General features: G+C 40.8%; 1 protein-coding gene across 4 annotated transcripts in view; it reads right to left on the bottom strand.

Moving 5' to 3' along the window:
- The window catches only part of myripb (myosin VIIA and Rab interacting protein b), a 116,115-nt gene that overhangs the window by 22,365 nt on the left and 71,380 nt on the right, over positions 1–22,370 (bottom strand). For all 4 annotated transcript variants that reach the window (XM_032503604.1, XM_032503605.1, XM_032503606.1 and 1 more), the window contains exon 4: positions 8,573–8,709. In XM_032503604.1, coding sequence (XP_032359495.1) covers positions 8,573–8,709 — 137 coding nt within the window. The remainder of the gene's footprint in view (positions 1–8,572; positions 8,710–22,370) is intronic.

Below are 22,370 nucleotides of genomic sequence, written 5' to 3'. Positions count from 1 at the left end.
GAGAGAGAGAGAGAGAGTGTGTCCAGTACATTTCTCCTCACGTCCAGCTTATGTATTTTTTTCCCTTTGTCCCTCACCACTTGCCATTCCTCCACTCAGGGGAGTGGAGAAGTAAATCGCTCGATATCTCCATGGTAACCACACAGACAGCAGTGGCATGGAACTGCAAGGGTCTCTGAGTGTGTGTGCAAGTGTGTGTTGTATGTGAGTGAGGTTTCTCTGTGAGTGAGAGAACGGGAAAACTGCGTAACCTTTCGGTTTAGAGGCGCAGTGGTGGCCTAAAGGTTCGAGACGCAAGCTTGTGACCTGGAGGTCGTCCGTCAATCCCCAGACCAACGGGATAGAATCTGGGTGGGGAAAGCAGTGCTTGTACCTCCCTCATTTCCACCACTGAGGTGCCCTTGAGCAAAGCCCTTGACCTCCAAACGCTCCAGTGGAGCTGCTCGGTGGCCGGCAGATCAGACTGGGCAGCTTCTAGTTATGAATGGGTAAGTGTGTGAATGTGATCAGGGTGTTCCTGCTAAAGAAAGGCTGCCTCTCAGTGAACCTTCCCTGAATAAATTGAAAAGAAAACAACAATGCATGTCTCATGTCTCTGAATTTTTTTTCTCTTTTTCATTATTGTGTTAACAACATTATTATGTTTCCAAGATGCTTTTTTAGATGACTGATGTGTAATTTAAAAACACAAGTGGAATTTGGTAGAAAAAGTCAGCAACTTTTATATAATACTGGTATTAGTCAAATACTATTTAACATTTGCAGATGTGCTATAGTTATTTTGTGCTATGGAAAAGTTAAATATATGCTGTGTCCAAAAACACTTCCTTTAACCACATTTATGGAGGTAAGCCATTCTGACAGATATGTTATGCCCCACAGAATGAGATACCCTCCTTTCAGTCTCGCATCTTTCTCCATAGCAATGTGAAGGAGGGTCTGGCTAGTCCATACAGCATTCTAGGATGGGAGAAAAACAAGTGTGGTGTGTAATAGTTCACAACTTACCTTTAACAACTACTACAAAATAGAGCTATACAGGCAGAACTTTTATTTTGAAGCAGCATACCACCACACCATCTGCAGCATACAGCTGCTGATGGTGAAAGGTGCTGAGGTGTAGAGGTCTTAGTTGGATGTGGACTCCTCCTATTTCTGTTTAAATTGTAACTGGTGTGCCATCTTGGCCAGGTCTCTCTTGGAAAAGAGATTTTAATCTCAAGAGCTTCCTGGTTAAATAAAGGTTAAATAAAATAAAAATACTTAATTTTCAGACTCTTTTTCAGACTGAACGCCTCTTTTATCTCACCTCTCTTCAGAGACTTTGGCCTCTGGAGCGAGTTTGAGGGCCTGTAAAACAGTGAGGGACTCCACCTCCTGCTCCTTCAGCTGGACAGTTTCTCTCTGGAGTGAACTCTTCCTGGTGGTGTTAGGCTTGAGGTTGGTTCAAGTCGTGCCTCCAGTCGGTTTTTCAGTTTGTTCATCTCTTGACGGATGGCAAACTGCTCACTCATCAGATCCTGGAGCTCGGTGGTGAGACGCTACCTGTTTCCAAAGAGACTTGTTGTCTTTGGTCTCTGTCTCCAGTCTGGCGACAGATCGAGAGATCGACATTGCTCCAATGTTCTGCTCTGCACCATGAAGGTGAGCCTTCAACACCTCGGCCTCAGTACCTAGAGCCTTGTTTCTGTCTCAGTCTTCGAGCAGCTTGGCCCACTTGTTGGAGCACCAGGCTGATATATTAAGCTTAAAGTTCATGGTGCAGTTATAGTTGGTCTCTTTTTCTCGCAGATGAACGCAGAGTTAAATAATATGGTTTGATGGAACCACTTGAAGCAAAAGAAATCAGAAAATCCTGTTTTTTAAATTTTGCAAATCGCTCATTCAGTGTGGGGATTGAGTTGAGTGAAATGTCAGGAAGAGACAATATGTGGAGAGACAGAGGGAACTAACAAAAGACTGTATAAATAAATGAGACAGTAAAGTTCCACTTAGAGCTAACATTCCTGAGGTGCCAGCAGCAGCAGCAGCAGCAGCAGCAGCAGCAGCAGCAGCAGCAGGAGGAAGGAGAGTCCAGACGGTTTTCCTTTCAATTATAATGCAGCATCTGGCTGCAAACAGTCTCATAAACAACATCATCAGAATGGCTGAAAGACAAGGGTCCTCATTTATCAACTTAACGTAGAAACCAGCGCAGATATGAGCGCAGAAATCCTCTTACGACAGGCGGTGGGATTCATGAAATGTTCACACCAATCAGAGTGTAAGAATGGTTGTACATTGATAAATGCAGTGGCTGGAAACAATCGTAATGTAAATACCACGCCCCAATATGTTCTCGGTTTTAAGGCCTCTACAATTTACAACATGGCGAGACGTAATCTGGCTAAGAAGCGGCACTTTTCAGAGGTGGAGATTGAAACCCTGACATCTCAGCTTAATTTGCAGTAACGTGTCCTATTTGGCAGTCTAAAAACTGGTGTTAGGCTGTAGGAAGAATGCGGAATAGAAAGAGATCACTGATGGGGTCAACAGTGTTGCCGTATTAAATTGGACTCCAACTGAAGTTTATTTAATTTATACATCTTTGACATATGTATACTCCTAATAGTAATATATAGGCTTATATTACAATGTCTAAGGCCTACATGTAGGTGTACCTATATTTAAATAAACACACGACTTATGCAGTGTTTTTTATTTTGCTCGTGTTTTGTCAAGAGTCAGAGTCAGGCAACTGTAAGCTATGACGGAGAGTGTGTGTCCTTAGGCCGTACGCACGTTTCATAAATGAGGGCCAATATGTCTGTTTACATCACGACAGGCTGGGAGGTAGTTTTCCTCTTTTATTTGGGAGATAAGAGTTTTTACTCACCTTTTGTGGAGATGATGCCAATGTAAATAGGGTTTTCTGTGAGAAAACTACACTCTAAAATTATGAATGTTTTGATCCATAATACTGACTATTTAGATGGTGCTCACAACATTTACGTGTGTGTGTGTGTGTGTGTGTGTGTGTGTGTGTGTGTACAGACATTAATTGGTCCATTAATTGGTCCCAGGGCCAACATGGCCTTTAAAGTTCAAACGATGGAGGTGGAATGCAAAATGAAGGAGAAAACTACAGCCAGTAATTAACAATAGCTTTTAGTGTCACATTTTCAAATTTTTTATAATGCAACTACTGCCATTGCCGCGGGCCACAGGGCTGTAAAAAGTGCTGTAGAAAGCCTTGAATGAATCCGTTGAACGAGGTGAACCAGGAGGTCCTTGTGTTTTGTTACTACATTCTGCTTTGCTATTTCGGCAGAGGAGAGCAGCAGGGTTACTGTTCACATTGCCCTGGCACTGACTCACTAGATTAGCCACATCTAACCTACTGCACTGGAGTTCAATGCTGAGACGGTATTTGGCAAAGTAACCACTTGGACAGAAAAAGATCAGCAGAATAGCACTCACTCTGCTAGACAAGTGGAATTCTCATGAAGAATGCTACCTTTCTGGCAACCTGTAGATCCGCTGCTACTCTCAGTTCTTTTAAATCAAGGCTGAAGACCTTTCTATTTGATGCTGCCTTTCTTTAAATGACTAATCATTTCTTTAAATTTCTTATGCTGCACTGTAAATTTTATTCTTGTGTTTTATGTTTCTCTTTGTTTTTAACTGTCTATTCATGTGTTTTACCGGTTTTTAATGCTTGTGATTTTTAACTGTTTTTACTTGTGTTTTATCTGTTTAACTGATTTTGTGTAAAGCACTTTGAATTGCCTTGTTGCTGAAATGTGCTATACAAATAAAGCTGCCTTGCCTTGCCTTGCCTTTCTACTTTCTTGATAAAACCACAGTTATGAAACAATGCTAGTTGTCAAACAGGCATTTGTATTCTTTCAGCTTAGCTGCAGCCAACAGCTGTAAAACAAAAAGATTGGCAACTGGTTGTTTAGCGTAACGGCACAAATTAAAAGTGAATTGCAGAAACACGGCTACAGCTATGAAGGTACTTTGGGTAGGACAAACATTAATTAACACTGACCAATTATCCCAACTTGTTGCAGTTTTGGTTAACAGTTCATATATTCGTTTATTCTTTATCTTTTTTATTTGTTTATTCTGTATCTTTTCTTTTTAACAAAACAGTGTATGAATGGAAAGCTGCTCTTCAGAAGCCCACATGTCAATGTCTGACAATTTGACCACCAATTCACTGGTAAACTCTGAGGTGGGAATTTGACTTGTCGACTTTGAAAATGGACACAGACCTGATGGTGTTTATCTCTAGGAATTAGTCTACAGACAATTTTTTTTTATGAAGTGTATCACTGCATGCTCTGATGCTATAAGGCGTGGTTGAGTCTCTGTCCCACATACAAAAGGACAACATCTCTTCCTTTGTTATCGTACTGAAAAGACGGTTACAGCCATAGAAAGCTTCAAAAGACTGCACTGCTTCTCCTATCTCTCTCTCTCTCTCTCAATATTTTTCACCAGAGACAGAATATCACGTTTGAAGGTGATAATACTGTGTTTGAACATTTCTGGAGTCACCTTCATCTTACTGGATAGGTGGGAAGCCTCCCAAAGACAACTGGAGGGATGTGACAGCAAACACAAAAGGCAGGAGAAAAGTGGGACAACAGTAATCCCCTGTTCGAAATGAATGAGATTTAAGTGTCAAAAAAAGAAAAGATAAAAAAAAAGTCATCATTCCTGCTTTTGATACCTCATAACAGACTCATCAGGTTGCATTTAATGGTGGATTTTGTGATGCTATACCATTAAACCAGACTGGAGAGGTAATGTCCAAAAATGATACTGTGATGGATAAACAAATAGCTGAACCGTGTTTTTTTTTTATTACTATAAACTTTGAATCACAAGTACAGCCAGTATGCTTATATCTATTTATCAGGGTGGAAACAAACAAGAAACAGATAGCCATGGCAAATCATGATAGGAGTATAGTGCAAGAGTCAGAGTCAGAAACCGCTGCCAAATAGCCTCGGGAAGGAACTTGTTTTGGTGTATCATGTGTACGTTCAAAGGTTGTTCAAAACAGAAAAATCAGATTGGACAGATAGTCTAGCTAGCTGTCTGGAGATCAGAGGAGCAGTTAACCATAGTCCTCATAAATCGACCGGGGTTTAAAAATGCACAAACACAGAGGAAGCGGAAGGAAACGGACATCCGCAATAAGACATGCACCCAGAGGAATTTCATGCGGCACCGGAGAAATCCCGGAAGTGGAACGTCGTGGATATAGACTACCAACACTACATCAATGTTTAATGTTAAAAGTCTCTAAAGGCCACATCTCTATCATGCAACACTCACTTTCTTCTACACACACCCACCCACACCCACACACACACACACCCACACACATCATACTGTTGTGTGTAACAGGTCACACAGGAGATGAAGGACAGGAAAGTACAAGTCACTCGCTCCCTCTTGTCTTCCTGTTGGTTTGAAGGTCACGCATTCTCTTTGGGGAAACGATAGATCTCTCTTACAGACATGTCAGCTGCCATTTCGCACATACCAGTAATTGATTTCCCAAGCATTAGCCTCTTGGTGATAATAAAAAAAAAGGAACTTTACAAGCACATGAATAGAAACCGCCTATATTTCACATATGGTTGGAAAACTGTTTATGAGAATGTTTTACATTCCTGTGGCTGCTTTTCTATATGCATGAAGACAGGGGACCAATATTAAGACCAGAGTTTCTGGTCTTTGTGATAAAAGCTCCTTTCCTTGGAGCGTAATACACAGAGCGAGCTGTTGCAACATCAGTGTGTTAATGAGCAACATCTTTATCTAATTGAATGTTTTTTTTCCAATCTAGTGGTGATTTACTTGCCAAAGTAAAATCCCATTATATTCCGTACTGATATACATCACCATAATCTGTTACTGTTAGAAGCTTGTTCAAACACTCGACATATCCAATTACTTGCTGCAAAAGAGGTTTAAAAAGGCATTTTCTTTTCAAATAAATTAAAACTCAATCATATTTTTGACAGGTCTAGCTTTGGCTTTTTTGTTGTTGGCATTTTTAAAATCCCTTTTAATTCAGTCTGATATTTAACATGGAGGGGTGGGGGAAGGATGAAAAAACAAGATATTTTCATGTAAACACACATAAGAATACATCAAATTAAAAAATATATACCGTAAATCAGGGAAAGACCTTTGCCATACAATAAATCTAATATTTCTCGTAGACGAGCCAACAATATCGGCTTTAACATCCAGATACACAAAAGCAACACACACCCACCCACACACGTATCACAGTATATCCATAATGATATGGAAAGTCAGCTAGCCAGTTAGTGGGAGCGGCGGTGTGAGTATTTGAGAATTGGAAGCGGTTTAATCTATTGGGCTCATGTGAGCTGGGAGACCAGCAGCCGTGTCGCATAATCCTTCATCCACCACCCCAGATGATGTAAGAGGAGAGGAGAGGAGAGGAGAGAGCTGGGAAGGGTGGAGAGGGATAGATGAATAAAGTGGAGTAAAGAAAGGAAATCAGAAAACTGCAGGTTTAGAAGGAGACTCATCCTGTCCACTCATGATAATATTAATAATAATAACAACTACTACATTTATAAAGTGCTGTATCTTAGACAATCAAAGTGCTTTGGGGGAGACGACTACTCTCTACCACCACCAATGCAGTGGTGATGGCCCCAACACGTACACCCCAGTAGGAGCTATGGTCACAACAAAGATCGTGATTGTTCTGAGAGGGCTTCCTATGTAGAGTCAGACTCTGTCATGATAGTAAAATTATTGCTGGGGATTAGCACACATCTTTTCACTGCACATATTTTCCCATTTGTGTGTTTCCTTTTTGGGTGTGTTGTACTGGTTTAAGGTGCCTGCCTCTTTATTTTCTTTTTCTCTTTTAGTTTTGAACTGGAGCTGAGCTACCATGCTGTACCAGAACGATTACCACCAGCACAGTAGCATGGCATTAACAAAGTATGTATCAAGTAGCCTAAATGAACTGTAAAATGCCAATAACTTCGGTGGGAAACTTAGCCGATACTGTATTTCATGCCTTCGTTGGAGTTTTTTTGTACACTGACTATGATTGATAAATAAAGTTAAGCTATAAAAACAACTAAAGCATTAAAGCAACTTAATTGTTTATCTCAGCTCTTATTTTTGCAATTATCCTTGCTTGTATCTCATAAACCTTTAATTGTGTTCTGTAATGTTAGGGCAGTACAAGTACTTAAAAAGTGTTCAATTGCCTTAGTGTTTCCATGGTGTTTATGTGTTATGATTTCATGTTCTTATGCTGCATAGAATTCCTTCCTGTGGGACAATACAAATCTGAACTGAACTATTCTGTTATTAGGCTAAATACTTGTAAGCTTCTTTCTGACCAACATATTTTTAGATTTCCAGGGAGCCAAATCTAGCAATGTTATCCCGTAAATATAGTCATGCCGGCTTTTACAAGACGTGCTGTCTGCAAAAAGGAAAATGTAGCGTTTCCGTAAAAACTGTAACTGTACTGTAAGTGTCCTCTACTGTGTGCACACATGTCTTATGATTATGATGGAACGCTTTTTGTTTGTTTCACTCGGGCCTTCAAACTTCAGTTGGGGTCACAGTGTATCCCTAAACACCCCCTCATCTCAACCTCATCCCGTTCTGCCTCAAGTCTGACCTGATTTATCCTCTCTGTGCTCTCTTCATCCATTTAATCCCATGTACCAGGGTTTGAAATAATGCCTTGTAGTCAGTCACAGAGGCAGACCGATCATGTTGCAGCCAGGTCAAAACAATGTTATCTGGAGTGGGGGAGGCTGGATAAAAGCTGCCCTGCTGCTGCCCTGCACAGGAACAATTCACTGAGGACGCAAAGTGGCCTGAGCCACCACACAAGGATTAACTGGCGGGACGAGTCCGCGAGGCAGCCGTAGTCTGTCAGCACCATCACTGCTGACACACTCACACACAAACAACAACGCTGCCTTGCATACACCTAACAAATGCAAGTTCATAACATAGGAGCTTTATTAAAATTAAAATGCAACCTTAGAAAGTGGTTTGCTCAAATCAAACTAAGGATGTTGCAATCAAAGTAAAGTGAAAATAGAAATAGTTCCCCTTAGCAATGGCCAGCCCTGAACATAACCCTGGAGATACACGTGTGTTTGTCTGAGGGAAAATCTGTGTCTCTACATGCCAGTGAGAAGAAAGTAATTAAGTCAATCAGTCAGCGAGAGAACAAACATGTGTGAAACAGAGTGAGTGATCATTTAACAAAGTAAACTAATGAGCAATGCAGTGAGCTTACTCTGAATGTCCGACCAAAACCTTGCATCTCAAATGAAGCTTTTTTTTTTACTTCTTTGAGTTGTTTGAGAAAGTTATAATACGTCTCTGGCCAAATTGGCATTAATCCCAACGTGACAACAGAAACAGAAGGCCGCTCTGCAATCAAAATCATGCAGACGAGAATGATTAAAAGCATATAAACGGCAAAAGAATGGCAATATGACAAAGATCATGCATGGCTGATTAGAAATGAGTGAGAGGATGAAGTTACCTGGGAGATCAGAGAACGCTCCTCTCTCTATAATGTGTTTTCTGTACAAAGTCTTCAAAACCTTGGCGCTGCCGAACCTCTTGAAGCGACTCTTCACATTGTTATAATACCATTCAAGTGACTGTGTCCTTAAAACCCTGCAGACAAGAAAGAGAGAAAAAAAGGACGTGAGGAGGGAAGAAAGAAAACATGATATTAAGTCAAAAAGCCCAGATGGCAGAGACACTGGCAGGAATCAGATTTGATTATAATTACACCGGGATTATAACTTTGAGTTCAAGCCAAGTCTTCTTCTATTAAAATCTGCTTAAGTTGGGAGTCTTTATTAATGTTGATTACCAAACCTTAGCGACTTTTTCAATGATTTTAAGAAATAAAGTTTAAAAAAAATTATATATTTTTTTTTTGGAGTCTTTGACTTTTAATATAGGTTTGTATTTGCTGTCAGGCTGTCCTATTTAAAGCCCTACTGTTTGATTTAAAGCAAATAATTGGCTTTTTAAGAAGATTCAGCAGCGTGTGTGTGTGTGTGTGTTTGTGTTGTGTGTGTGTGTGTGTGTGTGTGTGGAAGCTGTATGAAGAGTATCTGTTAACAGTCATGTTATGCAGGATCCAAGCTGCGTATTGTAGCAGTTGATGCATAGGTTTTCAGATGTGACGTTACATCATTTTCCAGGCTTTTCCTCATGTCATGGTGCATGGCCGGTTGGTGCTCGAATGCCAACCAGTCAGACCTCAGCACGGATATGATTACATAAGCAGTAATTCTAAACAGAGAGGGTTATGCAAAGCCCTCAGAAAAGCGCTCCCTTTGCGCCAGTGTGGCATCGGCTTGCAGGTAATTCGGCCAACTCTGTGTTTAATCGTGCGGTCCTTCCTGCTCTCGTTTTGCTTTTTCAAGCCACTGTAACACACATTAGTGTGGCTAAACAAAAAATGCACACATACTAACAGCCTATTGCACCTACTGTACAATAGTTATCTATTAATAAGCCTTTGACACCTACCGTATTAGTGTATTCATTAACAGAATGATTGGACTCTAATTTATTGACTTTTTTACTTGTATTTAGGAATTTTTAAGACACATGGTGAATAGGACTCTTTTTGTTTTCATCGGGTACAGTATTTGCTAGGCGAAGAACACCTTTGGTTGAAACATTACCAATAACACCTGTTTTTAAAAGTTAAAAGGTTGATGATAATCTGACTATTTTTGTTATAGTCAACAATCACCATGAAAAGAGCAAAACCAAGTGTTGCCTGTGTTGCCAAAGCCTGATATAGTCTATTCCTCTGTGCCAGAGGACTCTAAATACTATTAAAAAAAACATCAATTAGCTACACCTTCATCAGGATGAACACAGGCACTGTAGTTTATTTTAAGTCAATCCCACATACATGTTGACGCTTTTGCTCAATGAAGAGACGAGAGACCCTCGCTCTGAAAGAGCGAGGGTGAAAATAGCCATGCTAATAAAGGGATCCTGAGTGCCCCTGAGGCTGTATGAGCTGCCACATTCATCCCACACCCCTCCTTCTTAACCTCCCTCCTCTTTCTCAGTGGATTTATTATCCTCTGCCTCTATCAGCTGGGCTGCTCAATGGGCCTCAGCTCCTTAATTTCTTGCCACGGGTCAACCTAGTCACTCTAAATGGGGGCTGTTGAGCTCCAGTAAAGAGGCCCGACTCTTTTTATCTCCCTCTGGGCCCGAGGAAGGCGGCGCAGAAATGAATCTGGAAGAGTAATGCAGCGTCTAGTTGGCATCATACGAGGCAGAAATACAAATAGGTTCCACATGAACTCTGAAATGAGCCGGAACCACAGGGAGCCATATTTGAACTGAAAAGGTGTATTCAAGAAGAGGAGAGGGGTGCCAGGGATATGGTGGAGATATTGTTATCCGAATGGAATCTTGGTTCACTTCAAATTATGTTGTAGCTTGTGCCTGAGTAGCATGCTTGATCACACTATCAAATTAAAGATAAGTAACTGACTGTTTGCTACACCCCTATGTTACTGTTGCTAAGCCCTTCCAACACTGGCAGATTTACCATTCAAAATTCTTTTAAGATTACAATTTTGTTTTTTAAAATAAAACACATATTTTGCAATATGTACCTATAACCCCCCTCCCCTGGTCATTACCACCCACACATGCAAAAATCAAGAAAAGATGACCCAATAACCACAGTATTCAAGACCATAAAATACAATAATATTAAAATAGACACACCACAAACCAAATAAACACGTATACTAGCACACAGCTTCCCCATTTTCCCGTATAGACATCCAATCTGGCGGACTGTTTGCACGAAACATTTTTTTTTAAACGCCGCCACACCAGCCATCGCACAAGCCCACTCTTGAATTAACAGCACCCCTTCATTCCTCCATCCTCTTATCATTGGCTTATCATTAAACTATTTTGGACCCAACTTCTTATGTGCTTACCTATTCCGCTTAGGATTGATCCATCTCTTAGAACAAATAATCTCGGGCTGAAAGGAAGATGGGTCCCCGCAATCAAACACAGGTTATCATGTATCCCGGTCCAAAATTCCTAGACCTTATCACAGGACCACAGGACATAAGTAATTGGCTGTCCTCTGTCTTACATTTACAACAATGTGTGTGTGTTCAAACCAAGTCAAAAACAATCTGGAAGAAGTCCAATAGAAACAAAGCATAATTTTGAACTAAATGATGCACACCCACACACTGCGTTAAAATACTGTCCCACTCCTCATCATCCAGTGTAATACTCCGCTCCCTTTCCCATGTCTTCTTGAGGGCTGACCAGGCTCCATCCCCCAGGTTCTGCATAAGCATAGAATAATATCCAGAGGCCAAATTACCTTTTTCATATTTCAACAATCCATTATGTAAACATTCTGGTGCCATCGGGGCTGAAGAACTGGATCCAAAAATCCCCACTAAAAGATGGCGAAGTTGCAAATAGTGGAGACCTAGGGACTCCAAATTGCTGCACCACATCCTGAGGACAAGACAAGTTTGGCTTGGCAAGTTTTGGCCTCCCAAAATTCAATAGAGAGCAAGCCAGAGCTGCTAATGTTACACCTACACTCATATATGCATAACAAGTATCCACAAAGAGGGTCAAATGGTACACAGCGGATGTACATGTGTTTTTAATTTAACTAGTAACCCACAATGTGTAGTAGCTAATGATGTGCTCCTTGGCCTGGGAAGTAATGCTGGATTAGTTTATTACTACTACTGTGTAGTAAGATAGTTAATTGGACAATATAAAGTTTGCAGCTTACGTTGGAATAGCTTTGGAAAAGCTAAGACACCTCCCTCCAAATCATGAAATTAAATTGCTCTCACTAAACCCCAAAGCACACTGTTTCTGCATGTGGAGAAACAGTGTGCTTTGTGCAAAGTGTACAAATTCTAAACTATGATTATACAATCGTGGAGGGGTTTAACTGAAGAGACTAGTATTTACAGTGCATTTTTAACAGAAGAAAATTACTTTTGCATATTTTAATGCGCATGCTGCTTTGGTTTAACTGTTTTTGCACAGTCACTCGCTTTTGGCACAAAAACAGATGATAAAGTAAATGCAAAATTTAGCTAAAGCCTCTACTGCCTTCCATGCCAGTTACACAAACTTGTTGAAATTGGCCAAGCTTTCCTTTTTAGAGAAAAAAGAAAGGGATTTAGGATGGTGCGAGAAGCGTCTCGATGAATCAAGCATGACATTGCTTCCCTAGAGCGATCTGATCTAAAAAAGATAGGAAGAAGGGAGGAGAGTTGAGTGGATAAGCAGAGGCTTTCAAGCAAGAGCTGCACTGCTGTGCGAGCTTCTGAAAACACATTTCGTAATGAGGCTGGGAGATTCCCTGATGCTCGGCTGATGCATGATTAAGTAAGAGGGATTCCTGTGGATGGTCTCCTGACACTTGGTTTACCCTCCCTCTATCATCACTTTGCCTGAGCTCGACTGCATGGAACCAAAGCCTCTTTTCTAATCCTCTGCTCTCCAGCTCTTTTGCCCTCTATACTTCAAGAGATCGATTTGCACATTTAAATGAGGTCTAAATAAAACATATAGAAGAATATATAGAAGAAGTGCAATAAAAAGTATGTGGCTTTGCTGAGTTTTCACCTCCCCTGGCAAAGGGAACCATTACCATAATTGACTTTCTGAGCCTTCTAATGAATTGGTTCAGCTTCTGTTGAGGCTGCTGTAGAGAGGGGAGCAAAGAGAGAAGAAAGAAGAGTGGGGGTTGCCTTCAATTGAACATCAAATAGACTCTTCTGAAGACTTGCAGAGTGACTGTTCTTGTTAATAGAAGAAACTAAGAAAAAAATTAGATTGTTCTCAGCTCCAGGGTTAGATCAAAGCGTTGGATGTTCACGAAGTAAAAGCACTCAAGTTGGGAGGTCTCAATGAGGGAAACGCTAAAGGAATTATATGTAGTACAGTCTAGCTTTCCTTCCACAAATAAAACCTGTACGCACACATGACAATTTCTATTTTATATCTATTTAATGAGGGAATATGAAAGTAATGGAAAAAACTGACATGATGAAATATCAGCTGAAACTGAAATAGGTTTAGCTGCTATCTATGTATGCAATAGAGTACTAAAAGTATTACACACACACACACACACACACACACACACACACACACACACACACACACACACACACACACACACACACACACACACACACACACACACACACACACACACACACACACACACACGTACTTTTAAAGGAAGAAAATGAGCTACCAAAACTCAATAGGTGTCAACTGGAAATTCATACTGGCAAATTAACAAAAATGTACATTTGGTGAATGATTATTAATTGGACAGGGAACTCTACAGGCACTACACATCACCTAGGGCCAGTTTTATGCAGATGATGTGTTACTGTTCCTCTTAGTGACACTTAAATGCCTGTACTGCATGCGATACTAGTTAACATTACACTTTGCAGCAGGTAACGTTAGCCTACTGTTAGCTAGTAGCTGGCTTAAACACGGTTAAAATGCTGACAGCTAAACGGTCTAATATGTGACTGTACTTCACTGGAAAGGATTCCAACACCAGAATGTGCAACAGTCTGCAGCTAAAGACAGAGTAGACTAGCTGGATTTTGAGACACCATTGCCACTGCCGTAGTCAGAATTGTTGGAGAAACACCCCCGACAATGGTGCAACTCGTAAGCTCATTGGGCATTAAAAGTTACTGTAGAATACCCTCTGACCATCTAGTGTTTTTCTTTTTTACGTTTAACAGCAATTGACTGGTAAAACTGGTTGTAAGAAAAACAAAAATCATTTAAATTTGACCATATGGCCTAAGCAATAATAAGCCGTTCTTTCTTTTTGTGTTGTGCTCTTTTTTTGTTTAAAGTATCGGTCCAGGCACCGTTTAGGCACCGTCACAGTTTTAAAAATCTCGTTTTAGCAGGGTTATCGAGAAAAAACAACAACAATACCCAACCCTATTGCTCAGTAAAAATTATTTTCCCAAATCCTTTTTATAACATATTCTACCTAATCTGTTACACAAATATGTAAACTGCAACCCAAATATTTCCTCAGCTGAAGGCGAGCCAATTTAAAAACAAATATAGCACACAACCGAGAAGGGGTATGAATATAGATTCATTTTTGTCATAGGGACTAGGAGAAAATCTAATCCCGAACAAGAATTAATAGCCTTTTATCCACATCTCTTGCCGCTTCTGTGGTTGTGTATTTATACACATCAGAGCAGATTTGTGTAAGTGGGAGAAGTGGGAAAAGGATGATTTATTTGTTTTATTGTGAAAAGAAATAAAACAAGTAAATGTGTTGGGATAATTTTCTTTTCTTTTTTCTTTTTTAAGTAGTTATTCACATACTGTAGATATCTTTACAGGCATGACACCTGGATGTTCTTTTCCTAAATGTGTACTAAGTTTAAAGTCCACGTATTTATATACTTCATATTTTTGTGTAAAGCATGTAGGTTGTCATATACTACAGTACTGTGAAAATGTCTGCACGTTTGAGGCATTGTTGTGCAAATTCGCTGCACAGATTCTCTCTGAGCTATGCTTTCTGTGTCACTACAATAGAGCACTAAACACATAAAATATATTCAGTGCTGGCAGAACAGGCCGAAGGACAGAGGACAAGGTTGTGGGTCATCTGCTAAAAAGCCCATTCGATTTTCAGCAAACCTGGGCACAGCTGAACCAACCTGTTGGTGTGATTTAAAAACAGTGTTTGGTTTGCAGCTGGCAGAAAAAAAACCTCTTCCAGCAGTACATAACCTTTACAGGAAGCAGCTGGATTGTTGATTGCTTGCATGTACCTCTGTGATTGACATTCAGATAGGCAAGAAGGGGAAAATAAAAGATCTCATCTTGCATACTAAGGTAGTTAGAGATGTTTGTCCATGCACTCTCTCTTCTCTGTTTACCTTCCCTCTACCTTCTCATCTCATTAGTTCAAATACTGGCAAATTGTCCAGGCTGCAACCAAAACAACACATTCCAGGCAGCTCATTTAGAAGATTAATTAAGTTGAGACAATACTTCTTATCTTGAGAGGATGTGTGCCCTTACAGTGTATGACCATAGAAGCAGGGTATGTGTAAAACACTGTTTCTATTTTATTTTGATAACCCAGTGGTTGGCACGCTCTCCCATGCAGAGCAGAGGGTCATTGAATGAACAGACTCGCTTAACAACTAGAGACATTCATGCTACACAGCAGTTTGAATTGCACAATTGTTATTTTGTTTCTGGTACACTGCAGCATTTAACCAGGACAGCTACTGCGGGTTTGCGGCAGGGTATTCTGCTTCATTCATTTCACTTACCTGTGTCTTTAAAATACTCTAAATTTAGCACAGCTGCAGGCAATGGTCAGGCAATTTACTCTGCCATCCCTTACTACATGCTCTTTAAAAAGCTGTCAACTTTACTCTCTCTCTCTCGACTGCATGGCCACATCAGACTCCAACATCATTGTAAATTGTTTTGCTGACGATACAGTTGTAGTGGCTCTGATCCCCGATAATGATGATCGACAACCTTGAGAACTGGTCCCAGGAAAACAATCTCATTCTGAAAGCCACAAAAAATAAAGAGCTGATTGTGGACTTCAGCAGGAAACAGAAAAGGATCCATGATCCACTGGGATCAGCATTCTGTCTGGGAGCATCAGCATCTGGATGGGCGGCAGCACCCAAAAAGACTACCTGGCCATCAAGAGGGTGGTCGACTTGGGTGGCGGATCATCAGAGCTCCTCACTCCAATATGCAGGACATTTAAATCAGGCGCTGCAGGTCTAAAGTCACAAACATTCTGATATCCCTGATGGCAGCAAAATCTAAGTTATCGCTGCCTGAGAACAAACTCAGAGAGGATGAGGTGGAGCTTCTTCACTCAGGCTGGCCGTCTGTTCAATATGAACTGTGGCCAGCCCCCCCACTCACCGCCTCATTTTCTATGGATTTATTGTAATTGTTTTTATCGAGACAGGACCGGACAGGTACACAGTCAATTTCACTGCACATTGTACTGGGTATGATTATGTATGTGACAAGTAAATTTGATTTGATTTTAAGTTACAGTGGGACACAGCGTGTCTAGACAAACCATGGATGGATGGACCAACGTGAATTACAAACTCACACGCTGTCTGCTTTCCTTTTTACTTGTTAGATTGTCAGACCTACAGTGTGCCACTCATACATAGCTGAATACAGAATTTTTTTTATTAGTAATTCAATGGAAATTAGGATAAGCCATTATCGTTACGTAGGTTAAAAAAAACATGGCCGCTAAATAATCAATCTTGTATCTCTCTAATATTCTCTGTGTGGACAAGGCAGAAACTTAGTAAATGGGGTTTAATTTCTGAAATGTTTAATAAAAAACTCTCACTCAGTCTCTCAAATTCTTTAATACCATATCTATCCTCTTTTAGTTCATTAACTTAACATCTGTTACCTGATATACTGGTATCAGTGTGCCCTAGATTGCACTTTATCCACTGCAGATCAGAAGATGAATGTAATAAGAGTATTAAAAGTGTACCTTTATCACTGTACTGTGATAGAATATTCTATTATCATATTTCTTCAGAACAGCTTTTGAGGGAACCCAACCTCACCTCAGGTAATTTTATGAAGCATTTGGTCCTATTATGCCAAAAGTAAATCTCTGAGAGTTGAATAACTACAATCCAAGAAAGCTATTCAGTACAAAGAGTGATTCATCCTTTATAATGCTTACTATCAGTTTGGAATGACTCATCAATAAGGCATTTAAAAGACTTGGGGTACAGTGAGAAGTCCATTGTTTGAGATGTCATACTACATCAGAATATGTCTTATTTGTGTCCATGTGCTTGCAGTCTGAAATTACCAGATACCACAATTTGTATCGTTTTTACGTTCACTCTGCATGGAATAGAATGTAATTAGAGCATTTATACAGTAGTGTGATCCAGTATTTGAAAGGTTAGAGCATGGGCCACAATTTGGCTCCCACAACAGCTGGCCAGATGTCACATCATTTGTTATGTTTTGGGTTCCTTCAGCATGTAGGTCTGTTAAAAATGATATCAGATATAGGTCACACACAGAGTCCAAATCATACTCCAACAGGCTGTGGTGTATTTACATATACTTATGTGTGGATGTATATAGAACACATGGTGAAAGTGAGATAATCTGCTCTCAGCCTCCTGCTTCTGCCCAGCCAGAGCACCACATGGGATTTGAGGGAAGCATTCGGAGAGGCAGCGCTCTGCAGCAGCCCATTAATGTGGGGAAATCTAGCGACAGAATAGACTGTGGTTATGCTTTCCACCACTCAAGTCTTTCTCCATCTGGCTATTCTGTCTGGATAATGAAAACGGCAGCTCCCCGCAGCCTTTATCTGAGCAATTATGTGGAGCCAAAATCATGAAGAGCCAATATGATTAGGGGCTGAAAGAGGCAAATGTCTGTAAACAAAATGAATTTGTTAAATGTCATGTGAGATAACTACAAAGCCAATGATGGTAATTCAATCTCAATAAGGTGGCTTTTTCAAGGTTTACTTTTAGGTCACTGTAGGAGTGGAAACCCTGGTTTCATCCTCTTGATGTCATCAAACACCTCGGACAGGAAATGAAAATCCACTGATATAACAGGATTTTAGAGATTACATAACAAGTGTTAGATTTTTTTTTTTTAAGATTATTTAAGTGTTTTCTTTTCTATTGCACCACATACAGGGGGATAGAGGTACTTAAAAGTGGCCAACTTGTTATTGAGATTCACCTGGATCAGGCATCTTAACATTTAACAACCATTGTATCAATCAACAACCATGTTTCTTGCAGAAAATGTGTCTTTGTAAGCTCAGGTGGATAATTATGTCAGAAATACATATACACCATAACATGGAAAAGCAGTCAGTGAAGAATGAGAGGGGAAGGCTTGGGTAAAATGTCAATAACCTGATTCAAACCCCAGACATTGTACACAAGTCAAGAAAATGAAAAACAACTGGATAATGGGGGAATAGAATCCTGGTGCTGCCAGCGCCCAATGTACTGAAGTGTCAGTCTTAACAGCCTGTTAGGGAGCAGACGGAACCAGCCTGACAACACCAGACTACACACACTGCTGTCACCTGAAGAGAGGAGCAACGGAGGGGAAAGAGAGGCCAGAGGAGGACAGTGAAAGGGATATACAGACAAAGGGGGAAAGAATGACACAATGATCATGTTAAGAAAAAGGTCATTGCTTTGATTGTATCATGGAGCCCAGGCACATGGAGGCATTTGTTTTGTGGGATCTATTTTAAGAGGTGCCTTTTTTTAAAGCAGAGCCCCAGTCTATGAAATCCATCTTCAGTGGAAATGGGGGAAGCAGAAAGACAAAGAGAAGGGAAGTCTTTTGGGTACTGTTGCTCTTTCAGAACCTGTGTGTGTGTGTGTGTGTGTGTGTGTGTGCCCCTGATAAGAAGCTGTGAAAGAGTTTATTTCACAAAAGAAAAACACAGTGTATGGATAGTGTTTCACAGAAGGTTAAGGAACAGTTCAAACGCATCAAGGTATGACAGTTGTGGCAGGCTCCTGTCTAAAGCAGTGACCAATACCATGACCAAGTGCGATTTGGATGGAAATGTAAAAGATCATCTCACTTCCTGTTTGCATAACGGAACACTGTCTGTGAAGTGCTTACTGCCTGAGCAGAGATGAAAACACTCCAGATTAGAAAGGTTTCAGGTCGCATTTATGCAGCAGATAAAGCACACGCCCTTGGCTTTAAAGACATTTACCATTAATGCACCAGTTTCATTTATAACATAAGTAGAGCTTTATTATGCTATACACCAGAGAGGCTGCATGCAGTTGAAGAGAAATCAGATTAACGCCGGGTATATGTAATGTTTTTAAGTGCAAGTCATCGCCTGTGAAACACTAAAACACTGCATTGCTTTGTGTCCGAAATTCAAACACATATAGGAAATAAAGACTCAGTCATAAGATTCAGAGACACACAAGGCTTAAAAAAATAATATCCACAAATCTGATCACAAAACACCAGCATGTCTGGCTCTATTTTACAAGGACCTTTGATGAATATTATGAATAATGAATGAACATTAAGACTTCAAGGTTGAAATAAGCCCAACAAACCTCCCGCTACATCTCATTGTGTGTTTTATTTCTGTAAGTATTTTCATGTTGAAATTATTGCTGTGTTTCTGTGACCTGAGGGCCACATCCTCCACTCTCAGTGGTGCATTTCATTGGAAGAAAAGGCAGCCAAAAATCCGGCCAATAAAGTTAGCCATTTCACTTCACTCCCACCAGAGGAGGACACCAATGAATGGCCCGCTTACCAAACAAGCCTCTGGCTGACCTCATCCTGGGAGCAGTTCCCATCAAGTTAGTCACACAACCCCAAGCAAGAATTGCAGCTGGAACCTCAGACTCACATCTCTTGTCTCGGACTTCCTTGTTGCCAGCCAGCAAGCCAGCCAGCCAGCCGTTGCAGCTGGAAATTAAAACCATTTTTCTCTTGCTCTTAAACTGGCATCAGCAAAAGACTGAGGCTTTAGGAACAGTGCAGATATATGGATGTGCAGATTGCATGTTACTTATTCCCCTATCGTATTACCTTATGCTCAGCATCATTGTATTTAAAAGCTAACAAATGTCTTATTAGTAGTACATTGGTAGTTTTTCTGTGCCATTTGAGACATCTTTTGGCCATGCTCAGCTAGAGAAAAGAATTAATGTGTATTTTTAATGGGCCAAAAATGCATACACCTAAAATTCATTCTTCGAAATGGGAGGCCATGATCTGAAACTTAATTTGATTTATTTACACCGTTTATTGATCCCCAGTGGGGAAATTACAGCTTTGTTTGTTAGTAATCACTAGACACAGGCCTGAAAAAAAACACAACAAAAACACACACACACACACAAAAAACACACACACACAACACACACACACACACCACACACACACACCACACACACCAAAACACAACACACACACACACACAAACACACACACACACACACCCACACAACACACACACACACAAAACAACACACACAACACGACCTAACCATGCACAAGGGAGAGATGTCAGAGTGAGGTGGCGGCCAACTAGACCAGCGCCCTGAGCGGTTGGGGAGGGGGGGTAAGGTGCCTTGCTCCAGGGCACCTGGCAGTGCCAGGAGGTGAAGTGGCATCTCTCCAGCTACCGATCCACACTCCGTACAGGGACTTGAACCGATGACTCTCCAGTCCAATCTTTCAACTGGCTGCAGACACGTTGGGAAGCCAGTGGGGGACATGTCCTTGTCGCAGCATTAGAATCTCTTATGGAGTCTCTCTGAATGGAGTGTAAAGGCGTAGCCACACTTGTGTCCGTCTTTACTCGAAGCTCATGCAACTGAGACATTTCCTGTTTCAGTGCTGGATTAAGCTGAAGTGTAAATTACACTAGAATAGACTTTGAGTTGCCTATTTCGGGGCAGTTTTGGTGGACTGAATGTGACCATACAGTACCCTGAGCTCTCTCTCACAAACACTGGTACAAAGCAAACAACGCTCTCCTGTATCAGTCTGGCAGACAGGGCGTGGGAGACAGATGAACTGAATCATTGATGCTCGGCAACCGATCACACCACACACACACACACACACACACACACACACACACACACACACACACACACACCTCCTTTCTCTTACTCATAAGTCCTTTCCCATTTACAGCATGGTGTTTTTCTCTGTGCCATCACTGATTTTGTGGTGACAGAGACAGATGGAGAGATTGAGAGGGGAATGGCTCAGCAACAGAAAAGAGAGAAATCTCCCTCTGTCTTTTACTTTGGTCTGATATACCATTAATAGCCACTGTGAGCCATTATTCTGGCTTGGACTTTTGAATCAATCCGTCTTTGTTCCTACGTGTCTCTCAGTGTTTATTTCCCATCCCAACCTGATTTCTATCTTTTAACAGTTAGAGAGAAGTGTCACAGTAGCAAAGAGTTTCTTTATACAGTATAGTGTTGCAGATTATCAAATACACTTGATATACTGTATTCAGGAGATAAATGGGTTAGTTGTTTAAGGTCAATGCGTTTTTTTTTAAATGCTTTTAAAATGCTTCTGTAAATTAATATTAGTTATAAGATAAACAAATAAAAACCATTCAAAGGGCTGGCTTTGTTTGATGTAAATGATGGTGTCGGACTGTAACAGTGCAATCATGCATGGATGGCTATCGTATCTTCAGGCTAGAGATCATAAGAGAAGACTGTATAAAGGAGAAGGGTGATGGTGTGAAGTAGGAGCGAGGGTGACAGATTGCATGTGGAGATGGATGCCATATAGATGAAATGCAGCGCTATAAATCCACCGATGGACCCTGTAACAGTCAACTCCATACCCTGCATGACTTACTGATCACAATACCACCCTGGAAAGAATATATACTACAGTGTCAGAGGACACATTTTGGCCTTGAAACTATTTCATTATGCAGTTTTTTTTTTTTTTTTAATCTACGGTACATTTTATCCAGCCTTTTAATTACCCATGTAAGCCTCATTAGGATATAACATCCCTCAACAGTATCAGAGGAGCCTGAAGCAAAAACATCCCCAGGCAAAAAAAGCTTTAAACACTATTAATCATGGAAATGCTGAATAACGACGACAGCTGAGTACAGGGATCACGTGGGGTTACATGTTGAGTGGAATGCATGCCTCAGTGATTGAGCTCATTTGAGTGACCAGTGTATAACACACTGCTGTTTTAGCTTCTGCATTGCTGCTGTTCTTATTTGATCATTCATATGAACATTTGCCCTCTCACTTTCATGTCAGTAGGCACACACAGGCGTTCATCTCACTCCAGGCCAGGGCAGGGGACCACTGCATTATTCATACTAGTACCGTCACAGCGAGTAATTGACGCCATGCATCGGGGGAGGAGGGTGGAAGGCGCAGGCGAATAGACACCTTCTAGCTCTGCCTCTCAGGAGAAATTGTTTTGATCATTATCAGTGACCTCTGAGTGTGATCAGTGTAGACATCAAGGTGGTACTCTCCATCTGAGGGCCAATCTGACAGAGATTGGAAAAGGCCAACATATGGACAGACATGCAGCTGCAATGCAGGCTGCTGCTGATGTCAGTTACTGAAAAAATTTAACTCTTTTCAGAAATGGAATACATTAATGGCTTTATCTGTTTAAGTCATAGGTTTTTGTCATTCAGACATACA

This window comes from Etheostoma spectabile, chromosome 22, assembly GCF_008692095.1.
Source record: "Etheostoma spectabile isolate EspeVRDwgs_2016 chromosome 22, UIUC_Espe_1.0, whole genome shotgun sequence".
In the NCBI taxonomy this organism is placed as follows: Eukaryota; Metazoa; Chordata; class Actinopteri; order Perciformes; family Percidae; genus Etheostoma; species Etheostoma spectabile.
This window is presented reverse-complemented; position numbering and strand designations above follow the sequence as displayed.